Source organism: Conger conger, chromosome 12 (genome assembly GCF_963514075.1).
Source record: "Conger conger chromosome 12, fConCon1.1, whole genome shotgun sequence".
Classification (NCBI taxonomy): domain Eukaryota; kingdom Metazoa; phylum Chordata; class Actinopteri; order Anguilliformes; family Congridae; genus Conger; species Conger conger.
The window spans coordinates 32,950,725-32,971,487 of record NC_083771.1 but is presented as its reverse complement, the minus strand read 5'-3'; the positions used below and the strand labels follow the sequence as shown (position 1 = coordinate 32,971,487).

At 46.5% G+C, this 20,763-nt stretch overlaps 1 protein-coding gene across 6 annotated transcripts in view; it reads left to right on the top strand.

Annotated features, from left to right (window-relative positions):
* Window positions 1–20,763, top strand: part of LOC133141441 (myocyte-specific enhancer factor 2C-like) — a 73,865-nt gene that overhangs the window by 23,118 nt on the left and 29,984 nt on the right. For 3 of the 6 annotated variants that reach the window (XM_061262012.1, XM_061262007.1, XM_061262010.1), the window contains 2 exons: window positions 8,737–8,921; window positions 18,556–18,759. In XM_061262012.1, the coding sequence (XP_061117996.1) occupies window positions 8,868–8,921; window positions 18,556–18,759 (258 nt within the window). In that variant the 5' untranslated portion in view covers window positions 8,737–8,867. Of the gene's footprint in view, window positions 1–6,109; window positions 6,212–6,705; window positions 6,725–8,318; window positions 8,372–8,736; window positions 8,922–18,555; window positions 18,760–20,763 lie in introns of those variants that run through there. The other 3 variants (XM_061262009.1, XM_061262008.1, XM_061262011.1) reach the window with 3 other exon arrangements.

Genomic DNA, 20,763 nt, shown 5'->3' with positions numbered 1-20,763 from the left:
ACCCATACTACTACTACTACTACTATTATTGTTATTATTAATAATAATTATTAGTAATAATAATCATCATCGTCTTTTAGCCACGCTCAAATATCACGTCCTTAAACAGCACTGAGAAAAGCGTTGGTCATTACGTTCATGCACAGGTTCAACCCAGACTAGCAGTGCTCTGCTGCTGCCTCCTTCAGAGAGGACAGAGGAAGACCATGGGTGAAGCTACTGATTAGCACAGGCTAACGGTGTTCTGCTGCTGCCTCCTTCAGTGAGGACAGAGGCAGAGCATGGGAGAAGGTGCTGAGACAGCATCCTGGGACAGCTCTCCTTTCTGCCCTGTAATGTGGCTTCTCAGCCTGATTTATAGGTTCAGCTGCGAGCCCAGGCTTTTTTATAGCCTACCAGTTAGCATATGTGGAAAAAGTAGGGCAGAAAGGTTACAAAGGATTACTCTGTGTATTGTGCTTCCGCAAGAACGCTTGAAACTCGCCTCGGAAGATACAGTAGCAATTTATGGAATGGGGTTGGCTTTCAGAGTTTACATTTAGAGTGAAATTTAGAGTGAAAGTGTTTTTTAAATGTGAAAGATCCTCTTGTAATATACTCGTGGAATTCTTCAAATGACACGACTCCCCAACGACCAATCAACATTCTGTCGGAGTTGATTAGCAGTTCTCTCTGCTGCTGTGAAACATGTCAGATTTGGCAGAAAGCAGCAATAGAGCAGTGAATGCTGTTCACTCTGTGACACTGATGATTGCACGTCATTCACCCTCTTTCCATCTTTTTCTTGGTCTTCCCTGTCATTGGCTCTGTCTTTCTCTCTTCCCCTTTTTCTCTCATTGTCACCTTTCTTTCTATCACATGTCTCTTTCTATCACTCTTTTTTCCCCTCTCTCTCTCTCTCTCTCTCTCTCTCTCTCTATTTGTCTGTCTCTCTCCCAAAAGGCAATCATGAGCCCACAAGCTTGAAAACAAAAATAATCAAATCGTCAAATCTCCTCTCGCGGAACGACGCAGAGCAGATTAGGGAGCGCAGTGCCAGCGAGGGGAAGAGAGTGAGGAGGAGAAGAGGAAGTGACTTGGCACAGAGACGAGTCCGTGAGGCCTAGCAGCCTCAGGGCTTAATTGTGGCCAGTAGGGAACATTTAATAATTGCTGTCAGAAGATCAAATTTAATTCTCTTTTTCGCGGGACTGCTGCGGGGTAGGGTGAAACAAATTGTCGTCTGAGACTTAGAGACGAACAAAGCCTTAATTAGGCTGATTAGGATGCTGGCGGAGTGAGATGAAGTAATCAGGCGATCATCTAACTGCTCCGTTTAGTGTTTAAGGGTCGGGACTTGTCCCCCTCTCACTCCCTCCCTGCTCCGGAAGATAAGACGCGGGCGGATGAGCATATGGCGGGGGATCGTGGGGCATTGTCGGGGCTCATCAGATAGCGGGCGTAAGTGAATGTGTCGCTGGTTAGTGCGTTCTTTCTCTCTTCTTAGCTGCTCAGGGCTAAACCCTTGGAGAGATAGTGCCGTGAGCTCTGTTTGTGTCAGACTGCGTGTCCTCTAGGAAGGAGCCCAGTACCGTGTTGTTTTAAGACTGAGTGCCTTTATGTAATGGTCCATTAGAACAGCCAGGGGGCGGAGGAGGAGGGAGGGAGAAGGGAGGTATGGAGGGAGAGAGAGAGAGATAGAGAGAGGGAGAGGGAGAGAGAAAGAAGTAAACAGAGAGCGCGCGAGAGAGACCCGCAACGTGTTTCACACCAAAGCAAGCAGCTGGACCTCGCTAAGCAGCTTGTACCATGAGATAAGGGTTTGAAGCGCCCTGGCGCACAGTGTACGCGTGTGCCTCGTTCGTTGACCTCTCCTGCACTCACAGGTTGCAGGTTAGGTTGTTTTGTGCGCGTGTGTGGGTGTGTGTGCAGGATCATGATGCTGTTTGCTTTCCAAAGCATGTACTTAACACCATTACAGTGTCCAACTGATACACAGGATACTACTACACTTTTTTAGATTGAATCTCTCATTTAAATGGGAAGACGGTTTCCACCTCTCCCCCGCACCGCACGCACACACCTCAGCAGAGCCTTTGGTGAACAGTGGTGGTTCTCTGAAGGCCGCACTCCAGCCGTCTCTCCTCCCAGTGTCTGCAGGGTGCCTCTAATGCCTCTGTGTCCATGTGTCCAGCCCACAGCACTGGGGATATCCCTGCTTAAGCCCTCGTAAGCAGATCGCATCTCACGTGCTTATGGACCTTTGCTGTTGGTTAGGCTGGCGAAAAGACATTTGGATGATAAACAACCCCTGCTGCTCTCTGAGAGCTTTTGTAAAGAAGAATACCAGTCACCTTACATTGTGGTGTGTGAGGTACCGAGTGGTAAAAAATGGACTGTATGTCATATCTCCGTACCTGGGAGAGTTTTGTTTAGTGTTATCCACAGTCCTTGGCTGACTGCAAGGAGAGAAGTGTAATGGGTGAAGGTAACACCTGTCCCCATTTTGGCTCTGACCGCTGCAGTTTCCTGGTCTCCAGTGCACTGTCAACGTCCGCTGGTTCCACCCAGAGAAAAGAGATTTTGAAGCTTTCAACATGAAAAAATGACATTGCTGAATTGGCAAGTTCTAAATGCAAGGGTTTAAAAAAGAAAGTTGAATGTAGCATGTGGGTACGGACCACACTGAATCTCTACTGGCAAACTTTGCTCATTAAAATGCGATGATCATCAAAATGATAAATCCCACAAGACGCTATTTTTATGCACGTATCTGTGAAATGCAATGCATGTTACAGAACATTTCAGAAGAAAACGCCTTAAAGGTTAGAAGTGTCACTTCTGGGCAGGTCTTGGACATGCTATGGCCGTGTCTCCTCTACCTTCTCTTCCACTGCGATTACTGTGAAAAGTGCAGAGATGTCCTTTCGGTGTGATTCACTGATCAAGATTTGCTATATGTGCGTGGGGGGGAGTACTGACTTATCGAACAAAAAAAAAGTTTTAAAAGAGCGACAAACGGCTATTAGCAGAGTGCCCTCTTTCTGTTCCAGTGAGCTATTTAGCTAGCGTAAGCTGAGCGACATGCACTCCTGAAAGAGGGCAGAGGTATTTTAAGGTTGGTCTCCCTTTCAGGGCTATTTAACCTGTTCACAGTTGATTGGTGAAGGAGGAGTAGGAGGAGGGAAAATAGCTCCACCATTTTACCTCTGAAAGAGCGCCCTGTAATACATAAATAAAAAGCGGCACTCCCCCACCCCAATGCTTTAATGTTATGTACCGCCTCAAAAGAGCTATTCATGGAATTCATTCAAACGGAAATGCAGTTCATCTATAATTTCACACATTCACTTGCGGGGGCCCTTTCGTTTCACCGAGGCAATCGGTGGTGGTGAGCGTGCGGTTCAATAAAGCAGACTCAGGTCCCGTCCGTATGGAACGTATGAACGTTTTTGTTTGCCGTGAATTAAGCACATGTTCAACGAGCATCAGGTTTTTTTTTGGTTTTAAGGCCTTGAAAGAGATGCGTCTTCTGAAAATGGACAAGTCGGTAAGCTGGCATACTACGCTTGCGTGCAACCCTCCAAGGCCATAGAAGCAGGGACATCGACTCTTTCTTTACATTTAAGCGTCATATGAATGTGTATAAACTAAGAATCTAAAGGAACAACATCCTCTCAATCCACCAGCTCCACCCACCCCCCTTGTCAGTTTGCGGTGGACACCTCTGGGGGGTGACGGCATACTCAGCCCACCCCAGAGGTGGAGCAGTAAGATTTTGGGTTTCCATTTTGCGTTCCCTGGTCCTGTCGATCTAGGGAAGGAAGCACCTTTACACCTTTTATTGTCCGTTGGCACTGACGTCACATCCTTCCGCAAGTGCCTCACGCAAGTTTCCTGCCATTCAGTCGGAAAGGGGGAGGGGGGTTTGGAGGGAGTTTGTTTTTTGGAGGGGGGTGGGGGGTGGGTGAGTTGCAAGGGGGCTGCAAAGCGTTACTTCCTACTTTAAAGTCCAGTCAGCCTGAATCGCCAAAGTCACTTTCCAGACAGCTCCGCATGCAAGTTCCTCTTCTGCTTTTTCAAAAAGTCATTGCTTATTTTTTTAATGACTTCTGTTTGGACGGTATCTCCTGTGTTAATGGTATGAGGGAGCTCTGTTTCCCTGAGGGTCGGGGGTCACATCAGGCACAGCGATGCATTCCTCTTAGTCACTTAACAAGGCATTATGTGCCTCCCCTTCAGCCCATTCCGCTGTATGTTTACAGAAATCTATCTGAAAAGCTATTCAACCGTGTTGAGTGGTTTTAGATCACTTCTCCCGTGTCACATGGACAGACAAGGAACAATCCAGTGATAGCGATTTGTCACTGTCAGTATCTTACTCAGACTGGCAGAGTTAATGCGTGTCACACTTAAGAGGCACTGACTGTAATGACATTGGACACACACAGGACTGCCTTCTGATCCTCCCAAACCCGCCCCGCCCTTCCCACAAATCCCCGCCGAGATAATCGGCCGCTATGTGGAAAAACGGATGAGGGAAATTTGTGAAGGGAAACCGGTAAATATATTAAAGGAATTTTTTGAAAAAGAAAAACTTTTTTTGGATTACATAGCAAAATGCAGATGTGAAATTGTGCCTTGAATCTACAGTTCTGTTCAAAAGTGCTTGGAAAAGAGCATTAAAGCTGTTTCTCTTCAAGGAAATGGCAGTTTATTTAAAAAGAGTGAGGGTTTATTTAACGTTTCGTACACCTCCTAAAAGGTTTACATACTGCTCTGTAATATGTTATTTCAAATCCTTACAACCGCATTTCCTATGAGGATAGAGGATACTGCCTTTTTTCAGGCGAGCGTTAAGTTTAAATGTTTAGCAGATGTGCAGTCAGACGAAGGCCCAGCGAGGTTGGCTAATCTTGCTGCAATCAACCACCTTCAGATGCTGGATGGGTTGGAAGCATCTGTCTGTCTTCCCTCATGGATACGAAATACGCAGCAACACATGAAAGTGAAGTAGCATTGGGCTGAACTGAACAAATGGCTTTTGAAAGAGAATCAGTAGGATGCTTATCAGTTGGATGCTCATTGGGCCAACGACCATTGCACGCGGGAGCCTGAGCTCTTGGTGATATCGAAACCAAGCGGCCACCGACTCTCCTTCCTTCTGTCAGGGCGGGCAGGAACTTGACGCAAACAAGTCTCGATCTCAGCTTTTGCCCAAAAGAAGAAATGAAACTCAGGAAGGCCTGCAGAAGTTTTTCTTTTTTCTTTCTTTCTTTGCAATCCAAACACGACCACAGATTTTGTAAATCAACAGACATCTGTGGCCGCGTTCAGTGAGAGCGAGGTGTGACATTTTACCTTACACCGTCCGTGCGCACGCGCAGAAGAAACCGTTGGACACAGACGGTTACAGCGTGAGGCTCTTTCTTTACACGTGCTGGGAGACGGTGGGCATGTTTTTCAGGAGAATTGGTAAGCTCCCATCCTAGAGTCAGAGACTGAAACACAAAACCTCTTTAAAGTAATGTGACTTTGTTCATTTCACTTGTTGAAGTGTGAAGTGTACGTCTACGTATTTATTTTTCGTGGGCGAACACTGCAATGAGCCTTTGGGGGAGATGGTCACTGAATTCGGCCACATTATTGCCCTGGTTATGAATGCAGGAGGCTGCTAGGCTGTTCCTCATTACATCCCAGCTCCTTCTGTCCTTCCCTCAGTGCAATACAAGGCCTGATTAGCAGGTGGGAGGGATGAGGCTCTCTCTTCCCTTCCCTGGAGAGATTCCTGGTCCATGTCTTCTTCTGTGAGTCCCCCCCCCCCCCCACACACACACACAGGCACACACACACACACACGCTTCCCTCAGCGAGCTCCCATTAGCACGAGGGTTGCGTGTAGGAGCCACCCAGCTTCACCACCTTCCTGCCTGACTCCCCAGACTCAACCGTGTCTGAACCACGCGAGCTGCTGTAAGCCGATAGTGCCACCAGGCTCACTTTGAGCGAGAGAAAAGAATCTCTTTTTTCCCCTCCGCTCTCTCCCTCCCTCCCTCTCTCTCCCTCCTGTGTCTCTCTTTTCCTCTCTCTCTCTCTCTCTCTCTGTCTCTCTCTCCATATGCATTGGCAGTGGATTAGTGAATTAGCTTACAGCTACAGGGAGAGCTGGTTAGAAGCCTCTGGCTCCTGCATGTGTCTGGACTCTAGCCTTGCCGTTTGCTCTCACGTCAGGGTGAGTAAATAATGAGAAACACAACTTTTCTCCTGCTTTTACACCGGTGCTGTGTGTGTGTATGTGTGTGTGTGTGTTTGTTTGCCTTCTGTTAGCCCTCACACAGGCAGGAGTAGTTTATCCTGTGTGTTGTGTGTGGCGGCTGTCACTGTCCTCCTGGGTTAGGGGCCAGTCTGGCGACGAGAAGGGGAGGGCACAGAGGGACTTTGTGTCACAAGGCTTTAGTGTGTGTATGTGTGTGTGTGTGGGGGGGGGGGGGGTGACCAGAGGGGGTCGTACGCGGCACGTTCAGTAGCCCTGCTGTGTTCGGCCGGCGGGAGGGCAGGGGCCAAAGTCAGGATTAAGTGCTCAGCCTCGGGACATTGGCTTAGCGTTACGTAAGGCGCTGTGGCGGAGGAATTCTCCTTTGACATTGCGAGCGAGAGTGGAGATGGCGGGAGGCACGGTGACGGGGTGTTTTCGCTGAGCGGGAGGGAGCGTGCAGAGTCGCCGAGCCGCCATACCAGCGCTGAGGTACGCGCCGCTGATCCGTGTCACGGACTGGAGCACGGCGCCCCAACATCACTCTCCTTTAGTCGCTCAGTAACTGTGTTAGGGTCTGTCTGATACTGTCTGAAACTGCACATACTTTTGATACGTCAGGACTTGAATGTAAATATACCGAAGTGTGAATGTGCTGGCATGTGTGGAGGTCAGACATAGAGGATAGTAAAACTCAATAATGGATTAATGAATTTCGTATCTGACATTTATATAATACGCAGGAGATGATGCTGTCCGTCCTTCTGCTGATATCACTAATATTGTTTGTGTTGATTTACTATTTTTGTGTAATATTCATTTAATGAGATATTGAATTGCTGTTGTAACTGTCATCATTACATGTGTGCTGTTAAGTGACAGAGAATAAACAGTGCCCGTTTAGGTCATGTACATGCACGAACACTAATTCTTCAGATTCATCATTCTGTTGAATGTGTTCAAATGTGTTGCCTGGTTTATATTGGTATATTCAATAACCAATCAGCTCATAATAAACACCTAATGTGTAGCCAGTGACAGCCAGGAGCAAGACGTGTGTGTTTGATTTGCACATGTGATTTGTGATAATGCAATTATATTTATTGCGAGGGCTTCAGATCATTGATTTGCCAAATGGGCAGATTTCAGTGCAGTTAAATTGGCCAAAGCCAAGTCCCCAGTGTAGCTGTTAGACAGAAACGTATTTGTCACCTGACCTGACTCCAGGTCAGTTGTTACATGGTCGTTTTTCTGGAGTTGATGTAGCGCAGTATATGCACAGCTACAGACCAGCTCCCGTGTACGGTAAATAAAGAGGGGGACACACTGGACCTGCTGATGCAGTGCGACCTCAAAAGCCATGTGCACTTTTCCAAGGTCTTTTGTAATACCCAGAAATGTATCCAGACAAAATACATTTACCTTTGCTTGTTTGATTTAGTGAGTTTTGTGATTCTTAGCGCAAAACTGTGTGACAGACAGGCAGCATTTTGATGCAGACCTGTCTGTCTTCTTCTTGTGATGCTGTGCTCACTGGCATGTCAGGGTTGCTGGTGTGACGCTGTTCCCATACAGAGAAATAACAGGGCTTTTGTTTTTGAATGCCTTCATTGCACACATGCATCACACAGAGCTTAAATAACGAGCTGGTCATTTGCATAACGAGGAACATTATCACCTCTGCTGTCAAAAAAGCACTGCTGCTCTTCCCTCAGAAATGAATTATCTGACCTACTTAACGCACTCACACACACACACACACACACACATGCACACACACACAGTCGCGCGCATGCACACACACTGAGGTGTTTGCAAATGTTTGAGCCTCATATTTCATTAATTTATTTTGGGTTACTTAAAGGTCATTCAGGAACTCTGACATTGAAATAAATAATTATAAAACTATAAAGGTAGAACTTTTATTTCAGCAACACACGCCAGATTGCTGCACAATTAAAACCATTAAAAACAACTCCTATTGATACTGGCAAGGACATCAGATTGGATAGTTCTTATTAAATTGAGAAAATCTGTGTATACTCAAGTGTGTTTTAGCCTGCTTGTTCTCTCATTAATCTTGCAGTGAAGACGTTGCTCACACAAGGATCCACAGCGCGGCTTGTTTTCTTTTATTTGGTAAATGTCAAAGCAGTATCTCGGGAATTCTGTTACTATGTAGCCATATGGCTTCAAAGACCAAACCCAACCGCAGCCAAGGTGTAGAGGAAACATGATTATGATGCATAAGTTACATTCTATTTCTGTCAATCTTTCTATCCGAGCGGAAATGTTAAGACAGCCCTTTAAATGAGATTATGAATAAAAAAATCATTACACTTTTGTTAATGAGCGAAAGCAGAGATCCAACATTGAACATGTGAAATTGATTTCACATTTTCTTTCCCCCAAACATCCCTTATGTCTAGTGTCTTTTTGCCTCTTGTGAATTTTCAGGTGACCTGACACTGCTGTGGTTTTGTTTTTGTGCTTGTCTCTGTCAGGAGCGAATGACGGAGGCTGTGAATTGAGAGTAGCGAGTATCGAAGAGAAAGGTCGCCTTGAGGATTCTCAAGAAGAGTGAAAGAAGAACGTTTATTACCTTGGGGAGTGCGGAGAAGAGAAGACGGGGACGATGGGGAGGAAAAAGATTCAGATTGCCAGGATTATGGACGAACGCAACAGACAGGTAGGACAATGGAGGGGTGTGGACTGCACTGCCTTGCCCCAGAAAAATCACGACCGGTGGGCGATAAGATGGGAGTTGTGGGGGGTGAGTGACGGGGTTGTGGTGGGTTTGTGCAGGGGGCAGATAGGGGGCGGATACCAAACGCAGCAGTGCCCCGGTGGGTGTATTCACGATGCGTTCTAAAAGCATCCCCCTCCCACACCTCCGCTGTGCCTGCCTCACACCACCAGGGCTCCATTAGGGAGACGGTATTCAGCACAAGCGAGCAAGTGGAAAAGGCCAAACAAACAACAAACAAACTCCAGGAGAAAACACGCACGCAGGCACACATATTCACACGCATGCACACACACACACACACACAGACAGTGACACACACACATACATGCACACACACACTGACACACATGCACACACACACACACAGACACACACACACATACAGGCACACAGACACACACTGACACACACACACTCACAGACAGACACATACACACACATACACACACAGACAGACACACACATACATACATACACACACAGACAGACACAAACACACACAAACACACACAGACAGACATACACATACACACACACAGACACACCTGGCCACACACACACATACACACACAAACACACACACACACACACACAAACACACATAAACAGACACACACACACACACAGACACACACACACACACACACAGACACACACACATAAACAGACACACACACACAGAAACACACACACACACAAATAGACACACACATACACACACAGACAGACACACATAAACAGACACACACACACAGAAACACACACACACACAAATAGACACACACATACACACACAGACAGACACAGACACAAACAGACACACACATACACAGACACACACACAGACAAAGACACACAGCCAGGCCGACAGGGGCGTGGGATTTTCTGAGGGGACGCCTTCTAGATGCTCTGGCACAGAAAGGGGGGGGGGGGGGGGGGTGGCAGCTGACATCACCAGTCACAAGACCCTCACAAGTTTCCAAGCTATATTAGGTGCTGCACTTTGCACATGCATTTTGACAATGTTTTGACAAAGATTTTACAAAACACAATCAAGCAGCATCAAGGTAAAGCATTTTCTTCAGCATTTTCCACAACAAATAGAGACACTGCACATCTTGCTAGTGGCTGCACCCAGTCGCTTCATGAGGGTTTGTTCATTTTCACTCAGTTAACACTGAACTCACTTTCAGGTCATCTCGACCTGGCCTTTTGAAATAAACGCTGCATAGCACACTGTGAAGTGAATGACAAAAAAACAGTTGGACGAAGCAGTCCAACCCCACCTGGGCTCAAGGAGCTCCCTGCTGTACGAGAAAACAAAAGTAGATCAGGTGACCCACTTACAGGAACAAACTGTACCTTTTTTTCAAGTTGCAAATGGACCACTGGCTTTGACGTCAGTGTTTAATGGACTTTTTTTGTCATCTCAAAGCTGCGGTTGATTTTTCCCATTTCCTACCTGTCAGATGCATACACAGCACATCCCTTCATACGGGATCCAACGCACAGTGCTGGAATGTGGGAGCGGTCGTCGTTGGATTTAGTGTTGCCCTTCCTTAGCTTTCTGCGGCTGCAGAGCACACAGCACTGCGCTAGCATTGCGTTAGCGTTGCGGTAGTGTTCTCAGCGTCCAATCGTTTTACTTTGGAGGCTATGCTGCGTTGACAGCTTGCATTCGGTTCATTTTGTGGTCTCGTCTTCTGCCCGTCGAAAGCCAGTGATTGGCTTCCACGGAAGGCAGGGCCCTGGAAACGGCGGATGTATCTCGCTTGACGGCGCCACGAGACCAGACTCAGCGCTAGGTAGCGTCTTTTAAAACCGCCCAGGAGATCTGGCTTCGCCGTTTTCTTCTTGTCAGACGGTGAAATTAAACGTCATCCCGGAAGATCGCCGAGGGACACCTCCGCCTAAACACCGGCTCTGTAGGCCTATTCAAGAGAACGGGACAGGATCACGGCGGTTTGACTTCAAAATAAATATGTGAATTCCTGCCGCTATTTCATGCGGAGCGCCGTAACGGAGGACGTCCGAAAGGGGACGAGGTGTGCAGGAAGGAGTGTTTAGGAAACACTGCCTCAGTTGGGCGTATCAGACACCACAGGCTCTGTTGTTCTAGAGGATTAGTCACCGGCACAATGTGTAGATCAAGGCCCGAGACTCAGCGGTGTCTGCTACAACGCAAACCAATTCTGCACAACCGCTTCTCTCTCCTCAGGGGAAACGTAAGCCTCATTTTATGGCCTTCAAGAAAACAAAAACGCTTACAATAATTTAACAGACTAAGTGCCAATAATATATTGCACTAATTTAGGTAACATTTATAAATATAGCTTTTTTGGAGGATTCCAAGAACTGTGTTTCCAGTGATGAACATTGCAGAATATGTTAAATTGCAGAATTCTAAAGCGTTTGAAGCGTTTACATTCTGTTATGTTTTTACTGAATTTGAAAATCCTGTCAAATTATTTAGAGATTTAGAGGCTGATTTGAATATTTGATGCATCCATATTTACTTTCAGGAAAGACTTTTGCAAAGAAAATTCAACGCTTAAGGCGCTGTATTAAAGGCAAGACACAGTGCCTGTCGCTGTTTTAGAGAAGTGAATCTGAAGATGAAATATAGTGTTATGACAAGTGTGCTATGTCTTAAAACCCCAACAGCTTTCATATTGCTGGAGAGACAGACCAAAAAGTGATAAATCTGCCACACCAACGCAAGTATTTATTATGATTAGTTTACAGATTACAGCAGGACATCAAAGTCCTCTTAATCATCGCTGGACCAAGACAACTGGGCTTAAAAAAGCACCTCGGGCTTTATGAACGTAAACGCCTTCTGGCTCGCCTTTATGGTCACACCGCACGGGCACTCTCGCCGGGCTGGTGAAGACCGAAACAGGAAGTGTGCCCGTCAGAGGCCTTTCAGACGACCCCGGTGAAAAGGTGTTAGCAGGAGTCGGGCTTTGAAAAGGGCTCGTGCCGCGCACCTCCGCAGCGCCTCCGCGTCTCCTCCGCCTCGTTCCGGAGGTCTACGCCCGCGTCCCCCCACGCTCGCCCTGTCTCCAGTGGGCCTGCGCTCCAACGCACGCGGGCCGCGCGGCGGCCAGAAACAATAAAGACAGCGAGACAGACTCAACATCATTTTCCATTATGCTTTTTTTTTTTTTTTTTTCTCTAGAGATGGCAGTCTGGTTTCAGCTATTCTCACTTCCCCCTTTCAGACGAGCATTCGGAGAGAAGAAGCGCTTCTACGCTTCAGGCCTCGGAGGTTTTACCCTCCAATCGCTGAGATGGTTAGATCCATCGCATTATAGTAATTGTACTTTTATTGCCATTTAACTCTCAGATTAACACCGGCAAATGATCCAAAGTAACTGACCCCATTAACTGATTTAGGACTGTTTCTGAAGAAGGTGATCAAAAGTGTGAGATAATTAGCTTATTTTGGTCAGTGAAGCAAATATTAAATTCAGGTATGTTCCTGCTTAGAGCTTTCAGTGGAAATAGCGTTTGTTTTCACCTCCAAACACAAGCGTTACAATCCCAGCTGTATGGTATTGAAAAAAAATGAGTAAATATATTTTCTTTTTAATTTCCTGTGCTTCTGGCATATCAACACTCGGCTTTAAAGTTACCTCAGTGTTTTTGTTGTGCTGCCTCTGCTCTCCCCCGTGCACTTTATGCCCTGTTTATGTGTGTGTTCTCAGAAAAACACCCCACTGTGTTAGCGGCTCCTCCGGCTTTTGTAGACACTGTTTCGAAACAGGTTGAGTCTTTTGAGCGTGACACAGTGTCAGATCTGGGCAAAGGGGATCTGGGAGTGCATCAGTGCACCGATTTAAGATCCCACTAGTACACTGATACAATGAACAGGAAATTAGGTATGGACACAGCGTGGAACTCTGCTGGAGAGATACTGTGCATCTCGCTAGTGTCTGAACAAGATCACTTCATTCCCTGAGAACACATCGAAACACAGACACACATGCACAGGGCACACACATACACACAATAACACACCCACACACACAAACCACACAAGCACTCTGGTGTTAACGCAGTTCAATGCCACACCATTGGGTACAATTTTCTATGAAATGTATTGAGGTTGAAGCTGTGCAGCAGGGTGCATGCTTGTCTTTCAGTGAATGAGAGGGAGCAATGAGTGACACTGAGACGGGTGGGAAAGATCACTTTAAAGGAGGCTGTTTTCTTCTGCTGTCAGTCCTCCTCCTCATCACTCTGATTCCCAGAGCTGTGCAGGAGTGTCACACAACCACTTCCTCTTTAAAAGAAATAAAGAACTACACCAGCGCACTGAACATTGCCATGAGTGTCAATGTCAGGCTGCCCCACAGCTGTCTGTCTCTGTGTCCAGAGCGAGCACATGCCCGCACACACGCATACGCACACGCGGTATGCCCACCCACGCAGCCACACACACGAACACGTACACACGCACACGCAGCCACACACACGCACCCACACACACGAACACGCACACACAACCACAGACACACACCCACACACACGAACACGCACACACACACGCAGTCACACACACAGCCACAGGCACATACCCACAGACACGCACCCACACACACACCCGGACACACACACACACCCACAGACACACACACACACATACACGCACATTCGCACACACACACACACACATACACGCACATTCGCACACACACACACATCCGCACACACACACACACGCAGCCACTGGCACGCACATGCACACACAGCCACAGACACACACCCAGAGAAACAATCTGCCCATCAGATGCCAAAAACAAGCAGATTAGAATACGCAGGAAGAAAAAATATGGAACGAGAAGCCAAAATCCAATCAGAAACAGCTGCCCACGGACAGCAGTGTCAGCTACGGGCCGTTCACACACAGCCGCCCAGGAGCCCACCAGTAATTGGGGTTAAACCACGAGGTCCCGGAGCCACGGCAACGCGTAGGCTCGTTCAATTCCGCCACGCGGGGCGAGAAAGGGAGTGAGGCTGGGAGGAGAGGTCACCTCTCACCGCACAGTCAGGGGTGTCTTTCAGCGCCGTCGGGCAGAACCGGGAGAAACTGTGCTCGTTTAGAAAAAGCCGGGTTTACCATGCATGGAGCCAGGTAGAAGCATGAGGCTGACTCTTCCAGGCTGCAGGTAAAAGCGTGAGGCTGTCTTCTCCAGGCTGCAGGTAAAAGCGTGAGGCTGTCTTCTCCAGGCTGCATGGAGCCAGGTAGAAGTACCAGGCTGTACGGGCCAGGTAGAGGCATCAGGCTGACTCCTCCTGGCTGCATGGAGCCAGATATAAGCATGAGGCTGACTCTTCCAGGCCGGGGCCAGGTAGAACCACGAGGCTGACTCCTCCAGCTTGAGTGAAAGCCGTGCGTTTAATCAACAGAGCCGGAGTGAGAAACAATTCATATTGCATTAACAGCAGGGAAATAATGAGGCCCTCTGGGTAATCTCCTTTTCCTCTCCTTTTCCCACCTTCGGAGATAGTTACCTCTGATCAGCTCGGCATTGTGTGTCTGTCTCCTCAGTCTCCGGAGCTTGCATGCGGCACGCTCACCTCTCACACAAACTTTTATATCTTCCTCTGTAAGGCCTCATTCAGGGGAAGAGGGCCTGTTATCTGCCTATAAGTATGCTCTCACAGTTTCAGTAAGACTTCTAAGGCTTCAGTACATTTTTATATTTATATGACTTTACACTAAATCAGTTTTTTCCCAATTTTGAAAAAAAATGACACATCGTCATCTCACGATTTCTCGCAGTAAAAAAAGGTATGGATTTTGAAGTAATGCTTCCCTCAGGCGAAGCCAACAGAGCACAGTGTTTAGTGTTTAAAGTTGGCATTCTTTGCACCTTTAACATGTCAGGCTAATCACAGCTGAAACAGGAGCGGTAGCAATCTGTAAAGAAGTAAAGATGTTCCTTCTCTGCAGGTGAGCAGTGCCTAATTCTGAAAATGTATTGCTTTATAGAAGTATCATCCTTAGTCTAATGCGGGCCAGTTTAGAAATCGGCTCTGTATAAATCGGTTGCCCTGCTTTTGAGTCACAGCTGTTCTTCGAGGGCAGCGCCATGTTGAAAAATTAGATGGATAATGTTAGATACAGTAGATTAAAGGTGAGAAATTAAAGTAAGTCTCTCTAAGTCATTCATTCGAGTCTGTTTTTGGGCCCACTAGCTTCCCTTTTGACCACAACAATGGGACAGTGTTCACACAGACACACACACACACACACACACACACACAGTGTTGTCCACCGATCGTCCTTCTCTCTCCCGGAAGCCCCCAGGGAGAAGGCAGGCAGGAGGCGGGAAGCACTCTGGCTCTTCCTGTTATGACAGGAAATGCACACAAATGTGCATCCTGACCCCTCCCATGGCAAGGAACGAGGTTGTTGTCAACCTTTTTTTATGTTTTCTTCTTTTTACTTGGTGAAGGTTACATTCGATTTTGAACGTAGTCCTTGTAAAAAACAAACAGAAAGGATCTGTGGAGACGTGCTGGTCTGGAACCAGATTGTCTGAAAACAGACCCTTCTGAGAGACTTGATACATTTATCTGAACAGCCAAGGGATGTGCACATTTAAATGAGATAAAATGGAAATATTTGGCTATTCCCACTTATTAAGTTTGTGATTATTATTATTATCAATGATTTGCAAGTTAAAGAAATTAAATTTTTGAAACTGCCAAGCGCACATTCTTGAACAAACACATTTATGAGAATTTAAATAATAAAAAAAAAATTACATTCAATTCCCCCATTGGTGTAGGCCATTTTTTGTTCGCTGCTTCTTTTCCAGCTCAGAAAAACTGAAAACCATGAGGCCTATGTCTGTGAGTAGCATTTTTCCTACAGAGTATGCTAGATAAGTAGCACAGAGGTGGTGACAGCATTTTAAAGGGCTGCACTTCTAAAAAGAATGAATGATCAACTTCACAGTTATGACAGCTTGGTGCCATTCTTTCACTTCCCGTAAACATTGCAAACTGCAGGCGAACGAGGTGCGGTAACTGAAATGTCTGCAGTTCGTTTGGACTTCCAGTGAGCAGAAATTGTGTGGGCAGTGCAGACAGCCAGGGGCTGTCCCGTAGCAGCCGGTCAGGCTCGCGTACCTGCCCCCCCGGTCAGGATCGTGTACCTGCCCCCCGCTGTGTCCAGGAGACAGCCAGTATCTGCATCACACCTCCAGGCGCCGTGTCGGCCAATCATGCTGTTTCCGACCACCACGTAGGTCACATTCTGTCTGTGAGGTCAGGAAGGTCTAATTCTACCCAAATTACCGTGCAACATTAACCCATGCCCAGCAGCCAAAGGCCATTTAAGCAAAAAGGGTCTAAGTTCCCTTAGAATGTTTCCTGTTAATAAATGTTCAGCTCACACGCCTTATTCTGAAGTAAAAAAAAAACTCTCTTAGCACCTTATAACTTTTGCATAGTTATTGTGCCTGACTAGGTTTAAGTCACCTCATTAAATTGGCTGTTTCTGCAAACTACGTGTATGTTTATTTGCCGATTCGGTCATATCAAAACGTGAAGGAAGGGGTCAGACTGTAATTGCATTTGAGACACTTGCTAAGAGGTATGAGCTGCAAGGTCAGTTATCTTATCTGAGTAAGAAAGGCCAGACTCTTCTGCATTCTCTTCATTATCAAAGTGTGACTCACAGGACTAAGCAATCAAGAAGTGTGTGTGTGCGCGTGTGTGTGCGGGCATGAGAGAGAAGCGTTGTACTTTGTCGCCCATTGTGTGTGCATGCCACCTTCCCAGAGTGAGAACTTTGCCCAATATGTTCTGTGTGTGTGTGTGTGTGTGTTCTCTCAGAGTGGAACCCGAAACCGACGGCTGTTTGAGCGCGGTGTCTAGAGTGTGATTTCTTCCCTCAGAGAGTGTGAGAGCGCACAGTGACGTGCGTGTCTGCGTCAGGTTTGGTGGGGCGCGAGACCGTCTCCTCAGGAAAAGCTGGTTCTGGCCTGCGCCTCGGATTAGGGGCTTGAGAACATCACGTTTGCAGGGGCACGAGGGACTGAGCAGCAACAGCGCTCCGCACCGCACGCGCCGTTTCAAACGTAACGCCAGAGTGAAGCCAAAAAGCAGACTTTTCTCAAAGACAAAACTATTCTTCTGCATAAAATCACCCCCACCCCCCTTTAAAAATATCTGTAGATAGCCTATCATCAACCTTTTGGAGTTTTTAATTTGTATTTCTTTATTTTTGTAACGAGAGCAGGATAATCTGCCCTCCATGTGTGTTTATTTTATTGCTTTGTTTTGCTTTATCCAGTCTAGTGGAAAGTAGAGATGGGGGCAGATAGAAAAGTGACCACAGCTAAGAAATAAAAAAGTGCCAAAGCAGGCATGGACCCCCCGTCCACACAGGGGAAATGCAGATGGCTCGAGAGTCAGCTTCACCACATGTCCTGCAACTATATATATATTTTTTTTTAATATGCCATCTTTGAACTACAAATGATATTTGGAAGCAGTGCACTGACGGTCACGTGTGTGAGTGTAGGCTTGTGTAGGCTTCGTCTATGCACTTTCACGATTGGCTGAGAGTCCTGCGGAGCAGTCTTAAGTTCCCATGAGGCTAACAGGCAAACCCACCGAGGCTGCAAAGCCCTAGATCACTGTCCAGACAGACAAACCTTATTGTCTGCCTTGTTTTTTTACTGGTGGTGCCCAGGGCCTCATGATTCATTATCATTCGTGTTCCTGTCCAGGTACTGGGCCTTGGCACTGAAAAGAGGAAGAGAGCAAGATACAATGACAATTAGTCATCCTGATGAGTCTGCCAATCTTTCAGTACTTTGTTCTGATTCATATTGTTATTACATTTATTCAAACTCCAAACTAGTTGTTAAGCCAGTGAATGGATATATAGACTTAAAATAAACTATAAAAAACATGTAACAGAAAACAAAAGAGACAAATAGTTGAATATTTCTCATCATTTCCCTTTTGATTCTGTTCACCAATCACATTCCATCTGTATGTAGTGCAAAGCAACTCGATTTTAAAGATTTATAAAGCAAGATATGATTCACCAAAATCTCCATTTAATGACCAATTTCCAGACCTTGCTATTTGCAATGCAGTAATTCTTTTTGAGACATTCTTCTGGTTTTTTATTTAATTTAGCGGATTACCTTTCTTATATTTGTGTGCATTTTGATGAGGCATAAATGGAATGAAGGACATAACTGCTCAATAGACAGACATATTAACATCACTTCTCGTTTGATCTTGATGTTGACTTAGGATGTGTGTGACCAATCATGCACAACCAATGGTCAACTGCAATACAATTTGCCAATACATATTTGAGGTAGAGGGAGGTTGGATTGAAGAAGTGCCCTGATTGAAGAATTGGATTGAAGAAGTGCAGCTTAGGCTACTTAGGGGGCATTAACAGGGCATTGCTTCAAAAGAGCATGTGTGCTCAGTCAAACTACCCTGTATAAATAAAGGCTAATAAATAAACAATAACTCACTTGAAGAATGTAATCTAAAACTCAAAGTTTCTTTCCTGTGTGTCCCCCAGGTGACGTTTACGAAAAGGAAGTTTGGTTTGATGAAGAAGGCCTACGAGCTGAGCGTACTGTGCGACTGCGAGATCGCCCTCATCATCTTCAACAGCACCAACAAGCTGTTCCAGTACGCCAGCACCGACATGGACAAGGTCCTGCTCAAATACACCGAGTACAACGAGCCCCACGAGAGCCGGACCAACTCTGACATCGTGGAGGTAAGCTCGCTGCGCGCCGTGCACCCAAAGGCTCCCAGAAAATCCTTTATTTAACCCAGGAAGATCCACTGGGCCTCATGCAAGAACCACCCGTACGAGCAGATTTGTTCTTAAATTGATTTAAGAGAACTTCACCATGTTTCTTGTGTTTAGAATTTTTTTCTTAGGTAGGAACAACATTTACGAGTGGTCCTGACCTATCCTACAATCATGTAAACAACACATTCCATTTCTTTTCTATGGAGGGGCTTGAAGTGCATGTCAACGCAGCTCGTTTTGCTCACAGAATTTGGATCAAACTTTCAAACTAGGCATTGCAGATCAAACATGACTCGAGATTTCTTTCCTTGAAACGTTTTTTTAGTTGACTGTTTAGGAGGAATGTGAGAAAGCCAGAACCAATGAACCGCAGTCTACCCAATCATTATGGTTATTGAAAAAGAGAAAGAATCAACATAAATAATATTTTCTATCCGACGGAAACCACCTACAGTTCTGTATATACTGTATTATAATGGACATTTAGGACGGTTTTCTGGAGTGAGGAGAATTTGGTTAGGTCCTTTTTTCATTTAGGGACCCAGCTTCACCTGTTCAGATGCAGTTCAGCATTCCTATATTCCAAAAGGGGGCTGTACAGTTGCCAGTCAAACTCCACTAGGCCACCGTGCTACCCCATTATAACTGTTGAAACAGCCAAAGTCAGTGTTAATTTCTGCCTGGCTACTTTCACATAGATGAGCCGCTGTGACTCAGTGTCACCCACACCTGTCTCCCAGTGGACTTGTTCGCCTGCAGACCTATTTGCGTTCCTGTCTGTGATTCTGCTCTTTGCCCATGTTTGTCTCCGGTGTGCGGTTCTGGCTTGGACCGTGTCACAGGCACGTTGCCACCTGTCACCTGCAGTAAAGATCCGGGCCCGTAAGCCGGGGGCCGGAGGAGGGGCCGGGGTGCTAAATGACAGTGTCAGGTTGGGGATGAAGAGAAAATCTTTTGACGCGGCCTTAGTCCCGCGGCACTTTTGTTATGCGGCGGGGGTTTAGAGGACAGGCAGGTGTGCGGCTCGCTCGCGAGGCGGAGCGGTCTGGAGAGGGACTTATCTTCTCGCTGGCTCATCGCCACCCCGCACAACATGTGCCGGTCGGAAAGGTCACAGAGCAGGTGCTGGCCCTGCGTGCCTGACACAGGGACTTACGCCCCGGGACGGGGCGGGGTGGGAAATTTACGATTCCCGCTGCTTGAAAATGCAGAGCGTGTCCATTCCACGGAAAGTGGAAAGGTGAATGCCTCTGTCTCTGACCCCGCTAAAAATAGACACAGGGCTGTGTCGGCTCAGTGTCAGGACTCCTGTGAAGCCTGATTATCAACGAATAAAGTGGACATGACCCACAGTAGCGGTAAAAGAAGGAATCCTTCAGTTAAGGTTCTCGCAATGGCCATTACATAATAGACGTATTTTATTTCTTTCTTTCTTTCTTTCTTTCTTTCTTTCTTTTTGCATCCACTCGAATCCTTTTATTAGCATAGGTCAATGTGCATCTGATTATTGTTTATAAAAGTAATTATTTATGTAATCTTAGACCTAAATATCAATACTGCAAAATCGATTTCATGCTAAAATGGCTTTGGCAAAAAACACTAGAGCTTTAGTTATTGGTGCCTTGGTACATGGTCCATCTGGGTGAAGTACATGGTCCATCTGGGTGAAGTACATGGTCCATCTGGTTTGTGTTTCGATGCAACTCTTTAGATTTATGAACCGTTTTCACTGGAGACCCTTAATCGATGTGACATGCCATGGAATCAGCGTTGGCCATTGAGTGGGGTGACTGAAGTTCCTGTAAAATGAGCCTAAAGCGGGCTCTCTGTGCTACCATTTTGCCCTTTATGACTCCTTGCCGTACTGAAGTTGATCCTGAAAGAACATGATTTGGCGAGCCAGCCTCCGTCCGGGTAACTAGATACATACTGTGGGAATCGTTACAGCGCAGCCTGCAGGAGCAG